The following is a 14,593-nucleotide window of genomic DNA, read 5'->3' as shown; positions in this document are numbered from 1 at the left end:
TGGGGACATATATATATATATATATATATATACTACCAGAGTATCATTTTTTTATTTGAAGCCTATTTTCACCCTATTTTGGATGTCTTGGTATATCTGCAATTTGTGGGGAAGTGGACATTATATTGCCGGCATTGAAATCTGTCTCTGTAGACTTCATATCTGAACTGGCTTATTTATTTATTTCAAAGATATAAAATGGTGGCGGCATATGTATATCAATGGTAATGTATTTGCAGACATAAATGCTAGATGCCAAACAAATTCAAGACCTTCCGTTTTACAATTAGTCTCCAAGACCAGGATTCAATATGGACCCATGTACTGTTGAAAGTTAGCCAAAAAAGTTATGATGCAAGGATTAAAATTGTTGAAAGACAGGTTTCATGCTGGTAATGTGATGGCACTTTCCAAGAATTGCAGGTCCATCTGAATATGGCGCAAAACTAGTGGTGCTCTCGTCTGGGAATGTGATTAGAGATGGTATTATGATAAGGATTAAAGGAGGTATATTTTGAATTGGGCGCTCAAGCTAGCTCCTTTTTCTGACTGTTATCTATAATATATATAGCAGGTACACATAAAATGCAATAAGTGCTCGTAGCAATTTCCTTTCACTGGAAACTGATGCTTTGCTTTTCGTGTTGGGGTTAGTGATCAAATCTTTGCTTTAATTATTGACTTAGTGTTGGTGCTTCTTGGAGCAGATGTCAAGATCCAGTGAGGCAATTTCTAGCAGACTGAGACAGCGTTACATCACCTATTTGTTTGCATGCATTTTGTCTTTGTTAGGAAATGGTCCGAGAGTATTGATTCATACTTCTCGTGTGTAATTATTTATTCATATAATATTAACACATTTGTACCTCATGCTTAATGTCATATTGTCCCTGAGGTTTCATGGTGGCTGAGGCAACCGGAAGGGCCATATGCGGCGGCGCTCGTTTATCATCCCATGTTATTTGACTTGTTCAAATCATGGTTGTCAGATTCTGTTATCAGAAACCTTGTATGTTTTTCGCTGGTTTGAGCCTCGTTATCCATGGTTCTGAAAATAAACATATATTATGCAAAGCGAGATATATTTTCAGGATTCAAATTTGAATAGTTTTGGAGTAATTGAATTGTAAAATTTTTCCTTTTTCTTTTTTTCTTTAAAGTGCCATAACATAAGCTTTATCATTTTCAAGAATTACCGATTCCGTGATGCTGCAAATGCAAGTTTTATAATTCTGAAGTTTGGACTCTGCACTCTGCACAACGTAATGTTGATTTTTCTTTGTCCGCAATTATTATCATTATTTTATTTTTATTTCACTCGAGTCATCTAGAATTTATGTATCTAAATAAGCATCAAATTAGAGCATACACATATAAAAGGGGAAAGAAAAAAATAGTATATGTTTTGGATTTTGCAGACCAATTTTTGAGAGATTACAAAAAACAAGCAAAAAGAAAAGAAAAAAAAAGGCTAAGAATGCATCAAAAGGTGCAAGGTTCTTGCTGGTATAAGCCAATTCATGTCTGTAAATATATACTCTAAAGCAAATGTAAATCATTACATTGAAATGAACAAATAAACAGCTAGTAAAAAGTGTCCAAAGGCAGGCTGGTGATAGCTAATATACTTTCCGTTCTCTTAGCTAGCAATATCCTCAGGTTTCTTTCTTTTTAAGCTTTTAAACAGTAAGTTATCTTGGCTCAAGAACAGCTCATGCATGTTCTCAATTTATTTATTTCTCAGCTTCTGCTACAAATCCAAGAAAAGCAAAAAAGAAAAGTGGAGGAGATTGTTAAGATTTTCAACTATACTATACAACTGCTATATAGCTATAGAGTACTGTTTTAAAAAAGCAAGAAAAGCATAAAAAGATATATTTGTCTCTCCTCCATAGAGAGAAGAGAACAAAGATATGGCTTTGGCATTGGAGAACCAATAAAGAAAGAAAGAAAGAAAGAAAGAAAGAAAGGAAAAGGTTAATGAAAAAAAAATAAAGCAAGTAAAGAAAGAAGGAAATGGTGGTGTGGGTGTGGAATCTTTTTCTTCATCTTTCACTGTACAGGTGATCCCACCTCGCCACCTCTGACTCAGTACTGCTCCTTTTCATGCTCTCTTTTTCTTTTTCCTTGAATAAATATTTTAGTGATCTTTTTGCTCTCCCTGTCTCTATCTCTTTCTTGCACATATAGATTAGATTAGATTTTCTGTGTTTTCTTCTGGCATAAGCTTATGAGTATTTTCTCAATTCTCTATGGGTTTGTCATGTGGGGAGCATGATTTCGTAAGTCTGTCTCCTCTCTCCTTTTCTCTTCTCTCTTTTTTATGAACTTGGTGAGCTGCCAAGTGGATCAGCGCAATTTGAGTCTAAATATTGTGCTAATTAGTCTAGGTTTTCTTTTTCAGGATAAGAGAGAAAGTGAAGTTCCATTAATAGATGAGACCAGAGAGAGCAGCAGACAGAGGTCTTTGAACATGGATATACACTCTCATCACCACCACTATCATCCTCATCATGCAGTTGAATTCGATGTCGAGTTCTGGCCAGTTGAACACCCAATGGAGCCACAGGACGAAGATCGCCCTGTCAAATGTCCAATACCAACCTCTTCTGTTATCAATGTAAGGATTTAAATATGCTTTTGTTTGCATAACTTGATCATGTTCATTTGATCATACTTATACTTGGAACAGAGATTGCCTGAAAAATTCTTCTTCTGTTTTTTTTTTTTTTTAATTCCACTTCCCCTTTTCTCTGTAAATGTCTACCATATGGGAGAACTACATTATCAAACCAAGAAACGTCTAAAGAAAGACACACACACGTATATATCATAACCCTGCATATATATTGTAGAAGACTACAAGCCTCAGATCTTACTTTCTCTGAGGACTTTCTCCTTCTATATATGGATGGCCAGATCTTTGCTATATATTTATTTTTTGGTTAACTGTGGTTTTGGGGTTTGAATTTGATACCTGAAATTTCACAAAAAGAGAGAAAAAGAAAGAACCGCATACGGCATTCAACAGTTTACTCAAAATCAAATAACTTGAGCATTGGAGCTAATGAAACTACTATTGCAGGATGGAAGGGTGCGCGAGGAAAAATATACTGAAAGCTTAAGGAAGAGAGCAGAGCTACCAACAATAGTGAACGAAGAAGGCATTGTGATTGTGGCTACAGGGCCTCCTCCATTTCAAGCGGTGCGTAAAAGGCACCATACTCTTACTCATGGCGATCATATTATAACACCTTTGACAAGAATGCCTTCCCTTCCTCCTCTACCAAGCCAGAATGTCACTATCTTCCATATGCTTCAACAGTTAGATGAGTTTGAGTGCTAGCAAGGTATATATATATATATATATTTATATAATATTTAAGATAAACTGAAATAAAATATTGAATTCCATGCATATTTCTCATCTATCTTACTTTATGCTATTCTCACTCCATTTAGGAGTGATGAGAAAGTTTTCTTGATCAAAGTTATGTAGCTTCAATAGAGAAACAAAAATCTTAAAGGTAGCAGGACTTCCATATTGTACTAGCATTTTGCTTTTGGAATATGTTTATGTATAAAATCAGCCAATCTAGTTATAGCTATCTTTCTTTTCATTTTTTTGGTAGTTAACAGAAATTCATAAATTTTAGATAAACTCGTCTATGACAATCATTTCCAGATACATGCAAATATGAAATCACTGGACTAATGAAATAATAGAATGTGTATTTACATTTGATGTTCATCCAACAACGACCAGTTATGAGTTCATTTATGGGTAGAAGCAATATTCAAACTCGGGTGCAATACTACAGGCCGTTATTGTCATGAGCCGAAAGAGATGTCAAATATTTCAAAGAAAATCTACACAGCACGAACCAAAAGCATTTTCACTTTATAAAAAGAAGAAAAAGAAAGCCTCACCAATCATTTACTTGGGTAATATCTGTAGCACAGACAGTTTCTCACACTTAAAAAAAAGTTAAGGATTGTATTTAGAGAGGAAGACATCATGATTTCACCTCGTTTCTTCGAGAACGAAATTGTAGACCAAAAATAGACAGGAGAAACAAGCATACAACATAAGAATCATTTTCAAAAGGATCACATTTATCTACATTCCTATCCTATGATAATATATCTTTCAGGGAAATTGGTCGTGATAGACGTTGCATATGATTATGAATCCCATCATTTGTATGTCCCACGTGAGATAGTCCTTCATGAATTATAGTTTAAACAAAAATCTTCCCCATGACATTGTATCCTTGAAAGAATTTGTTACTTTCCAGCATCGCCAGCTTCCATATTGCAAATAAAATAGATATGGAAAAATGACATTTCAAGATCTTTTATATTGCTGCATTTCAATTTGCCTACAATTACAGAGTTTAACTGTGCACTTTCATTGTACAAGGGACACCATGAATTCCTAGTACCAAAGAAAACGAGATCATCTATAAGGTTATAAACGGACATGAGCCTCTGATCCCTGTACGTTTTTAGTTGAAATTTTGGGCTAGCGTTGCATAGATCTAAAGTACAGCTTCATTCTGCAAGCGAGATACAGAGGGCAACCGCCATGCCTAGTACCATTGAAGTTATGTGGACAGCAGAACTTCTAAACGTTGAGCTGCTATTGTTCATTTCTGCAAGCACTCCAGCAACAGAAATGTATATGAATCCACCTGCTGTAAATCCCTGTAGGCAAGATGAAAAAACTGCATTAGCCTGAATAGTTACAGTCAAAATGAAGTTAGGCAATATAAAGGGAGCCTCACCTCAATCAAAGATGACTGTCCTGGATCTTGTCCCCAGAGCAAAGCCTATAACAACAAAAGTAACTTTTCATTTTCTTTTCTTTTTCTCTTCCCCTATTTTCCTCATTTGAAATCAGAGAAGATGTACTATGAAGAAGGTACTCACCAATGCAGTTCCTGCTAGAGCCACCAATGCTGAGAGGAAGTTGAAAAAGAGGGCTTTAGACACGCTAAAACCAGACCTAACCAAAATACCAAAATCTCCTATCTGCACAGAAGAATACACCCAGTTACAAAATCTCAGAAGCCTAGATGTATAGAATACTGAGGAAATAAGCCGAGTCCAGTGGAAACAGAATCTCATCAAATACAGGTTCATGCTCTATTGAAATCTATTGGTGCAAGTAAGATAATAAAGGTTCATGCTACATTCTTGTAACTTGCTGTAAAAGATGAAATATAAACAGTTCAGTGTCTCAATTACATGGTTTCCTACAGAGGTAAAAGGCACATACTTCTTGAAAGACGACCAAAATTTCTGCCATTATGCCCTTGTTGGATGAGTTTCTAAGGAGTAACAGCAAAACATATTCAAATATAATAATAGCACTAAATAAAGGCTGCTTTCTAGTTATTTAAATTTGAAAATGGAGAAAAAAAGAAGAAAAAAAGAATAAAAAAGAAAATATAACTGTTACATGCCTGAAAAGGACGCCCACATATAAATAAGATTGCAAATGGCGGATCCTTCAAAAACTACATTGATTGGTGAAAAGAAGAATAAGTTCAAACCTCCTGTGGAAGCTCATGCGCAAGCAAAAATAGAGTCCTAGACCATCCACCAACAGATCCATAGAGCAGAAATGCACTTCCTAAAGCCATTCCATCAGTAAAGTTGTGCTGCAAGGTCAACATGCATAACATAAATTCAAAAGCATATTTATTGTTTTGTGATTTTGAGACGACAGGTTAAATAAACAGAGTTTTTCAGGGACAAGTAAACTAAAGCTCAACAAAGAAAGAAAGGAACACATACTTACAACACCATCAGAAAAAAGATTTAGATAACCAAACACCAAATTCGATGGTGCCTGAGCAGTTTCCTTCTCAATCAATGATTTATTAGTAGTAGAGCCATCTGTACCATCGATATCTGATATATCTTTTTTGCCATCAATGGTAGTCTTTCTCTGCAGGATATAAATACATCAATTCAAGTCGGCAGAAATGCATTGGGTTAATTACAGGAATTACTTGATTTGGAGTTAAACATTTTCTGAGAGGATAAATCATTTAAGGATTCATGCTCTTTTCCATATCAGTAATTTTTATCACATTGAGATAAGCCATTGTCAAAGTTTTGGCTACTGCATTATGCAAAGCAAATAAAATACAAGAGCTTTTATTTGTCTGTTTATCTCTTATGCATTGTGCATAGACCCGATTATAACTCTTGACCCTCTCTGGCCTCAAAGCTTTTTGGGTTTAAACTGAACCAAAGCATGTGGGCCTCTTTCTGGCAGCAATTTTACCAGAGAGTTGATCTTCTACTGCTTAAAGTTGCAGAACAAATAATGATTTGTTAATTCTCAGCCTACCTTCCGAAGAAGAGATTCCTGTTCTGTTGAATTACTATCCCCATTCAAGGAGTTGTCTGAAATTTCATCTGACCCTTTTCCTTCAATTTCTTTCAGAGGTTGAGATGGAATCACATCATTAGCATCATCATCATCTTTCAACTTCTTGCTGCTCTTACGATGGTGGTGGTGATGACCATGATTCCATGCATAAGCTCCAGTAGAGTTACCTTCAACATATCTAACCACCTTCTCCACAATAAGAAAAAGTACAATGCCAGCTGCAACAACCAGTATACCACAATAAGAATTCAAGATCTTCTAACTTGTAAGCCAATCTGCAAAAGCCCTGATGATAATAAAATACAGGATCAACAAAACCTAACAGCTATCACAGTAAATGAAAAGATTAGACTGTAAATCTCCAAAATACAAATATTAACAGTTCCATATTTCAGTAGATAGCTACCAAGGTTCTCATCAGTAAACAACGATTTCATTGAAGCCATGGAACCACATAGCAGAAAACAAATGTTGCATTTTATGCAGTAGTTGCACATTCCACAATGTAGTCAATTTTCTTACAAGAGTAAGAACAGTATCTCAGGCATTAACATAATCTGTTGCAAGATCATATTCCAGTGCAAGTTTGGCTCTCATGGCAATTAAATAAACAGCAATACAAATAGAGTTTGACAAGCAGAGAATGATCACAAAATCTGCATACCCTGAAGATTCAGATGAGGCCATCCACTGCCTCATTTTTTAAGCTCACGGCTGATTCCATCATCAAAATATATGGAAACCCCTTCACATATTAATTATTTAATAATTGCGACAGATTGTTGAATTCTTGGCTGCAACATCATTTAGGTATCCCTTTACCGTGTATAACCATCCTAGCTAGGCCCAGGTAGTGAAACTTAAATATTTTTGCAAAAGAATTAAATGGGAAACCAATAGACATACAGAAGAAGATTAGACATGTGAGAGTGAATGTACATATTAATCCCAGTTTCTCAGAAAAATATTTTGAAAAGTTACACCAAAGATACACGACTTTGAATCATCTATTTAAATGTTCAATAAAAACCTTCTCCTTCAAAAGCCCTCATATTTCTCTCCTTCCAAGTCACCCAAAACATGGTAACTGGTAAGAACAATGAGAAGGAGAATGTTTGCTTACAATCTAAGATACAGGAAATTTAAAGTGTCTTCTCTATGCTGAATTTATTAGTCAGTGTGCATGTGCATTTAAACAGGAGAAGACTGGGACTAGCCAACAAAATTGCATTTTAAGTATCTAATCCTTACCTAAGACTGATAATCCAACAGAGAGATCTTTCAAAGAATGGGCATGTGAATGCCCATGTTCAGCATGGGCATGATGAGAATGGTCTGCACCGTGATCATGAGAGTGGGAGTGGTCACCACCTGCAAAACCTTATTTAGTAAGAAATTACTCAATTAATAATGTAACAGAACCCTGACACCTAGGAACATGTTGTATTGCTTTTTCCTGTCAATTTCTGTAAGGTTTACACAACTTTAAAGAATATAAGTCAATAAAACTAAGACTCCATTTGTCCCATATTTTTAAACTCCTTCTATGAAGCCAACTTTCAAAAGAGATGTAATGTCATGAAGTACTAAATATTGAAATTTCAGCTTCAGATGTCTAGCTGCTAGCAGATGGCAAGGAGTTTTAAGTTTATAACAGAAGTGTTCGGATTTATAATGAAATCAAGGCAGAAGTAGAAAATCAAAATCAGTTGTAGTAACAGCTACGGGTAATTGCAAAGTAAAGAAAGAACAACACTTGATGAAAAACATACCAAATGCATGTGGTAATTGATGAAGGAAAGCATCCCCTAACATAGCTCCTGCCTGTAAATGGAAAAGGAACAATTGATCAAAATTAAGGGTCTCACATATGATTGCCCTAAAAAAGAAAGGAACATCCACATATTTGAAGAAACCAATATTAAAGTTATGTAATTATCCATGATATACAATCAAAAAGCACCCCTGATGAGACCGGTGGACAAAAGCAGCATAGTCAATGATAAGAGAGAAAGAGATCACATCAAAAGATTAAAAGATGAAAAGGTATCTAAGATACATGAACAAAATTCTAAATTAAAATTACAGCTCAGAAAGATGGTAGTCCTTTTCTTTTCAATCTAGGATATTTATACTACAAATTTGTCCAGGAACTCAATAAATATCAACAATGTAAGGTATGTAAACCAAAATAGCGTGACTGAAAAAACTGACCCCGAATAAAGCCAATGAATCAACAACTGCCTTTGATGGTTTTCCTTGTACTGCAACAGAAGTAGAAAACATGTTCAGATATTATCCACATAAACTAGAGTATTGAAGGCTTAAAAATTTTAATTGGTGCAAGAAACCAACACCTAATTGAGAGATAATTACTTGCAAAGAAAAAATATCATAAGAATCACAGCGAACTCCAGAAATTGAAACATAAGTATGTACTCAAATTGAAGTTACTTACTGAATATGACTGGCAAGATAATCAGACAGATAAGTGAAGCCAAGCTCACCAAAAGTGAGCAACCTAATGCATGTGACCAAAGAGCTGTGAAGAAAATACCAATCAGAATTATCAAATCATGTACTCAAAACATGCATTAGGATTCAGCTAGGAACAAAGATGAGAGAGAAGCATTTGGGATCACTTACTTTATTCAAAGACTAAAAATACTAAATGTTAAATTTTTTATATAAAGTAATCGGTGAGAACGGAGATTAGTATATTGCAAGAGTTCTTATGGATAAAAAGGAAATTTTTGGTTAATATACAAGAATTTCAGCCTCACGTACGAAAGAAATTCAATTAACCAGTCTATGTTTTAACAACAACTCTCATCCAATTAGCATTTGCTTCAACTGAACAAGCTCATTTCATTTTCTCAAGTATGAAAAAATGGTCCTCCTACGCAAACCCATGAAAAAGTAGATCCCAATTTTCTTCAGTTAATCTGAATTCAACATAACAATAGAAAAGGACTCCAATTTGCTGGACGGAGTAGGGATAAGAAGCTATGTCGGAAAGTCGTCCAAGAGAAGTAGCTAAGATTAACAATTAAAAAAGGCAGAGCCTTTTTGCCGGATCATGATGCAACAATTACCAAAGTTTCATTTGGTGAGCCTATCATTTAGAATTGGCACAACTTTACACGCTTAACGTGATCAAATTAAAATTGCAGGCCTCTAAAAATGACCAATTAAAAAAAAAAGACCATTTCTTCACCTAAACAACTACTATTAATAAGAAACCAAGTTAACGAAACAAAAAAGAATTACCTAGACCAGTGAGCTTCAAATCATGGTGGTAAGGACTGTGACTGTGACCATGATCATGATCATGATCATGGTGATGATGATGGTAGTTACTAAATCCATAAAGCTTCATATCCTCTTCCTCCGCCAATTCCTCTGGAAGCTTGGACTCAATCCGGTGATTATCATGATCATGATCATGATGGTGGTGGTGATGATGGTCGTGTCCATGGGAATCATGATGCGCCGGTGATATACATTGTCCAGTAGAAGCAAAACATAGATCGATAAAAAAGAGTAAAACCAGTAATAAAAAACAAAATAAAATCTGTTTCTGTTTTTCACGAAACTCCATTTTTGAAGACAAGAAAGAAAAGAAAGAAAAATTGGTAAATATTAGGGTTTTGAAAAAGACAATTAAGAATGGCGGCGCTTGCAAGTGCCTTCAATGGTTATGTAACAAACCGCACATAAGAAGAGTACGATTATCCCCATTATGATTCCAAACGTTAATACATCCATCCTTTTTCTCTTTTTTTTTTTTTTTTCCTTTAAATAATCAAAAACATTTTCCTTTTTCTTTTTTCTTTTCTTTTTATTTTCTTTTTCTCGAAATCCTAAAAGTAGTACCTGCACTGAGCAGTGGGCACTTACTACAATTACAAAAGAAAGAAAACTGTGAAGTGCGCGTGACCTCTGTTGTGCTTGACGATGATGCGGAGTACGATGTCGTTTCAGCCTGTGTGGTATTAACCGCTGTGCTGTGAGTCTCACGCATAAGGTTACTAAAATATTTGTTCACTAAGGTAAAAGGAACCTGAAAAGGCAAATGAAATTCTGTTTTATTAAATATTGTGTAGTTATTTAGAAATAATTTGCTGAATTGGGCTTATAATTTCATGAACTTTCATCTAATTCTTTTGTCTTTTTTTTTTTTTTAGAATATTTAATGTCCAATTTAGAATTATATTAGTAGACAAATTCATATCATTTTTTCCAATTTGATCCCTGAAATCAATCTCAAGAATTCACAATTTCAACTCTTAACCACTAGGCTGAGCCTCTTTTCTTTTATGGATCCCTAATTTCTTATAAGTAAACTAAATTCAAGGTTTTGATTTAGAGGGATTTATGGTGACTTAAACGATAATATATATATATATATATATTAATTAATCTGGATGACTTTTAAGGAATCATAATTTTCAAGGTGATCTAAATAAAATTCAGAGTTGGTCTAATTTTAGAATTAGAATGAGCTAAGCAAGAAAAATATATGTATCAAGTAAAACAGAACAAGTGTTAGAAGCCATAAATGAGGTATACTTGCACCTTATATTTAGTTATTTACCAATAATATTGTCATGACTACGTAATTTCAATTTTAATTTCTCCTATCTTCATAATATGTTGAAGAAAGTTCTGCTCTTATGGAGTAGATAAAAGCAACTTTGCAGGAGTAGTTGAGCAAGAAATGTTGCATTTATTTATATATAAATGTTTGTCCCCTTTGAAACTGATAATAAGATCAACATTTCCCAGCTGACCAAAGAATTTGCCGGAACAGAAAGCAATTCTAGTGGTCAGAAAATTGCATGATAAAAAGCATGCTACGATTTGTTTAGTTCAAAGAAGGATACTGCACCCCGATAGATTTGCATGGAGCTCAATTTTAAAGAAAATCATGCAGATAGTGAGCAGTCCATAGCTGAATTTGATTAACCTTATATGCTCTTTTGTGTCGTCTCCAATTTTATTTCTAGGCACTAACTGTGTGATCCAGCAGTACTGATGCTAAGTATAAGACCATAAGCAATTGCATGTCCTATAGTGTCACCTCTCTCTAATTAATTTCTTCATGCTCTTCCTTTCTTTCTTCCTTCCTTTCTTTCCTTGTGTTGGAAATCTTTCAATTTTCTAGAGGCCTATTATGTCACATTTGGAACTTGTAACCAGCTGCAAGAAAAGAAAACGAGGGGAGAAGGTGTTCAGATTCAAGACATTTGGTGAACATGGGTATCCAGTTGAGTTTGATGGATCATTTAGACAAAATGTTCAAGCACTTCTCGAATTTGGTTATTCTGAGAGTAATATCTGTAGTGGAATTCCAAGTTGGTCTTTTCAGCTTGAAGTTAGCTGCCACCCTCCTTTCCATATCTTGTTATTTGTCATTGAAGAGCCAATTGATGCTTCTCTTGATCACCACTGCAAGCATTGCCTTTATGTTGGTGAAGTCCTGATTTTCTTTTTGTTTCCATGCATTCATTTTCTTCAACAAACTTGAATAATTTGACTGCGTTAGGTATAAGAGTAAAGATGACAATACTTTGGATTATAATACCAATCTAGAACTTATGGTAACTAAAAGAAATTCATATAATACTCATAGATCGAATTATAAGAGAGGTCTATGCGGTCTAGGCAGATATAAATTTTCATCCACCAACTAAAAGATTTTGGGCATAAGTAGTGCGGACATTCTCCCCATTAATGCCCTTTTAACGATTTATGTGTGTATACACAAACGTAATTTCATAATATGTTCCTGCCGTTTAGATCCAACTTTTTTTTTTTTGCATTGAAGACTTACTTGGTAGGTAGGCTGTTGGTGCACTGTAATTTCATTAAATTGCAATTCATCGTAAAAATATATTAATACATGTCTTTGTAGTTCAGGCTGGGGGCACCATCTGATTTGCAACAAAAAGTATCATTTTGTGCTGCCATCCAAGGACACAGTCATTGCTTTCCTGAACTGTGAAGGCAACTTTGATGATACAATTTCAGTGAGGAGTAAGATCAATATGGTGGATTTACAAGGCCATATCTTGCACGGTGTATTTCATTCTAATGGATTTGGACATTTGCTATGTGTTAATGGAATGGAAGCTGGTTCCAACTTGGCCGGACGGCAGATCATGGAATTCTGGGATCGTTTATGCACTGGATTACAAGCAAGGTTAGCCATTCACAGCTCTATCACTTCCTATGAATCATGTCTACTGGAAGGCTATTAAAAAGTAATTTAAAGGGAAAATTTGACATGTCTTAGTTATAAGAACTCTGAAGAGTGCTTTTCCAAAAAGCAATATTTCAACCTCAATGCCAAGTATCTAGGCTAATATTGCTTAGAATCTTTTGAATGTTTCATGAATGAGAAGCTAAGAACATCATGCTTATTCACTCAATTTGCAGGAAAGTGAGTTTGAATGATATTTCACAAAAGAGAAGCATGGAACTGAGGCTACTCCATGGCATTGCATATGGGGAGCCTTGGTTTGGACAGTGGGGTTACAAATTTGAGCGAGGAAACTTTGGTGTCACTCAACCAATCTACCAAAAGGCCATAGAATCTATTCAAGGCATGCACTTATCTATACTACTACATTATCTTGCCAATTCTAATCATGATCTTCCAGGCATTATGTCTAGGTACCAAACACTATCAGACTATTCATTGGCCACACTGGGTGACCTTCTCCACTTCATGTTCGAGCTTAAAGCTCGACTTCCTGAAGAAAAGTGTATTGATTCCTATAGCACAGGGATTGCCATGGAACCTACTTGTAGATGGTCTCCCAAGCGAATCGAAATGGCAACTCGAGTAATCATTGAAGCCCTGAAAAGAGCTGACTTTAGGTGGGTTTCAAGGCAAGAAGTAAGGGATGCTGCTCGTGCATATATTGGTGACACAGGGTTACTAGACTTTGTGCTCAAGTCACTTGGAAATCGTATAGTGGGAAACTATTTAGTTCGCAGGAGCTTGAATCCAGTTACAAAGGTTTTGGAATACTGCTTGGAAGATGTTTCAAATGTATTTCCTGCCCAAGAAAGCTTGAGCATTAACAATTCTAAAGTGAAGGGTAGATACAAGATAACCAAATCTCAAGTGATTAGGGATATCTACTACTTTTATAAATATATCCTTAAAGACCAAAAGCAGACTCTCAACTTGGGAATTTTTACTGCAATACAAGCTGCTGCAAGGATAATTCTTGACACTAAATTTCTTGCCAAAGATTATCATATAGAATTGCCTTCTAGAATTGACTTAGGACTAGGAGGGAAACTGAAACTCTACTGCACAGTCGTTTTAAGAAACGATGAAGAAACCAGTGAAGGTATCAACAAGGCAATGCCACCATTTGAACGTATCACAATGAAAGCTAATGCTACTTTTGATGAGCTTAAGCAAGAAGTGGAAAAGCATTTCAGTGAGCTATACTGGGGATTGAGAAGCTTCATTGCAGAGTCGATACTGAACCTGAATACAAATGGCAGCGATCTAGTATTTGGACAAGTTGAAATGGGTCAGAAAATCGTGGTCGAAGGTAGCAATAATGAGAGAGGGATGATTAATCAGTTGATATATGAAAGTGGTCTTAATAGCAAAATTTTCGATTGCCCTTGTGGAACCAAAGATGATGATGGTGAAAGGATGGTATCATGTGATATTTGTGAGGTTTGGCAGCATACCAGATGTGTTCGGATCCCAAACCATCAAGAAATCCCTCATATATTTCTCTGCAGTCGGTGTGAACACGAAATCACAATCTCACCTTCTCTACCATAGCAACACTCAGTTTTTCGTTTTCCTATTCCTTTTAGTTCTTTAACCATATTGTTGAAGCATATTAGAAAGAAAGTTGAAGTGGTAACAGAAATGTGCATAATCAGGCATCAATTTTATCCAGCAGCTGATATATAATACATCACTGCTTTAGCAACTACTTTACTCAAACAACATACAAACTTCTCTTTAATAGTGCGCCTTTCTTTTGGCAAATTACATTACTCCAGTACCACGAGCTCATTCACTGCCAATCAGACGACAAGCTTCAAAAATTGAAAACCAGAATTACCTAATAAACTTCAGTCAGAAATTTTAGACATGGGCACTATGGAAATTTTTTGTTAAGAGCAGTTTCATCCATCACTAGC

The 14,593-nt window shown here is 35.4% G+C and overlaps 3 protein-coding genes across 5 annotated transcripts; 2 read left to right on the top strand and 1 right to left on the bottom strand.

The window, feature by feature from the left end:
- Positions 1–772: 772 nt before the first annotated feature.
- Positions 773–3,620, top strand: LOC8268151. Of its 2 annotated transcripts, none has more exons than XM_048374481.1 (3): positions 773–2,091; positions 2,405–2,620; positions 3,086–3,620. In XM_048374481.1, the coding sequence occupies exons 2-3, from the start codon at positions 2,474–2,476 to the stop codon at positions 3,344–3,346; spliced, it is 408 nt and encodes a 135-aa protein (XP_048230438.1). In that variant the 5' UTR covers positions 773–2,091; positions 2,405–2,473; the 3' UTR covers positions 3,347–3,620. The 2 variants fall into 2 exon arrangements, with proteins under 2 accessions (XP_048230438.1, XP_002521910.2); XM_002521864.4 differs by lacking the exon at positions 773–2,091 and adding an exon at positions 2,131–2,282.
- A 713-nt stretch (positions 3,621–4,333) lies between these two features.
- Positions 4,334–10,289, bottom strand: LOC8268152 (IAA-alanine resistance protein 1). 2 transcript variants are annotated; one of them, XR_007215958.1, is made up of 12 exons: positions 9,677–10,289; positions 8,865–8,948; positions 8,621–8,670; positions 8,179–8,230; positions 7,658–7,777; positions 6,365–6,624; positions 5,807–5,956; positions 5,559–5,666; positions 5,282–5,333; positions 4,933–5,034; positions 4,788–4,832; positions 4,334–4,707 (listed from the first exon to the last, which is right to left on the bottom strand). XR_007215958.1 is itself a non-coding variant. In XM_002521865.4 (11 exons), the coding sequence occupies exons 1-11, from the start codon at positions 10,005–10,007 to the stop codon at positions 4,555–4,557; spliced, it is 1,455 nt and encodes a 484-aa protein (XP_002521911.2). In that variant the 5' UTR covers positions 10,008–10,279; the 3' UTR covers positions 4,334–4,554. The 2 variants fall into 2 exon arrangements, 1 of the variants encoding a protein (XP_002521911.2); XM_002521865.4 differs by lacking the exon at positions 5,282–5,333 and having other exon boundaries at positions 9,677–10,279.
- Positions 10,290–11,474: 1,185 nt separating this feature from the next.
- On the top strand, positions 11,475–14,466 carry LOC8268153 (PHD finger protein MALE STERILITY 1). The gene is made up of 3 exons (XM_002521866.4): positions 11,475–11,880; positions 12,329–12,611; positions 12,848–14,466. The coding sequence occupies exons 1-3, from the start codon at positions 11,583–11,585 to the stop codon at positions 14,223–14,225; spliced, it is 1,959 nt and encodes a 652-aa protein (XP_002521912.1). The 5' UTR covers positions 11,475–11,582; the 3' UTR covers positions 14,226–14,466.
- Positions 14,467–14,593: the final 127 nt, after the last annotated feature.

Source organism: Ricinus communis, chromosome 5 (assembly GCF_019578655.1).
Source record: "Ricinus communis isolate WT05 ecotype wild-type chromosome 5, ASM1957865v1, whole genome shotgun sequence".
NCBI lineage: Eukaryota > Viridiplantae > Streptophyta > Magnoliopsida > Malpighiales > Euphorbiaceae > Ricinus > Ricinus communis.
The sequence above is the reverse complement of the archived record's forward strand: the minus strand, read 5'-3'. Positions and strand labels throughout refer to the sequence as shown.

Bases quoted from the DNA above. Each gene is read 5' to 3' on its own strand.
- LOC8268152 (XM_002521865.4), bottom strand. From the start codon at position 10,007: ATGGAGTTTCGTGAAAAACAGAAACAGATTTTATTTTGTTTTTTATTA. The intron at 6,625-7,657 runs GTAAGGATTAGA...TGGTTGTTGCAG, and splicing joins TGTTGGATTATCAGTCTTAG to CTGGCATTGTACTTTTTCTT. The intron at 5,035-5,558 runs GTTTGAACTTAT...TCTTCTGTGCAG, and splicing joins CGCATGAGCTTCCACAGGAG to ATAGGAGATTTTGGTATTTT.
- LOC8268151 (XM_002521864.4), top strand. From the start codon at position 2,253: ATGGGTTTGTCATGTGGGGAGCATGATTTC. The intron at 2,283-2,404 runs GTAAGTCTGTCT...TTTCTTTTTCAG, and splicing joins CATGTGGGGAGCATGATTTC to GATAAGAGAGAAAGTGAAGT. The intron at 2,621-3,085 runs GTAAGGATTTAA...CTACTATTGCAG, and splicing joins CAACCTCTTCTGTTATCAAT to GATGGAAGGGTGCGCGAGGA.
- LOC8268153 (XM_002521866.4), top strand. From the start codon at position 11,583: ATGTCACATTTGGAACTTGTAACCAGCTGCAAGAAAAGAAAACGAGGG. The intron at 11,881-12,328 runs GTGAAGTCCTGA...TTTGTAGTTCAG, and splicing joins CAAGCATTGCCTTTATGTTG to GCTGGGGGCACCATCTGATT. The intron at 12,612-12,847 runs GTTAGCCATTCA...CTCAATTTGCAG, and splicing joins TGCACTGGATTACAAGCAAG to GAAAGTGAGTTTGAATGATA.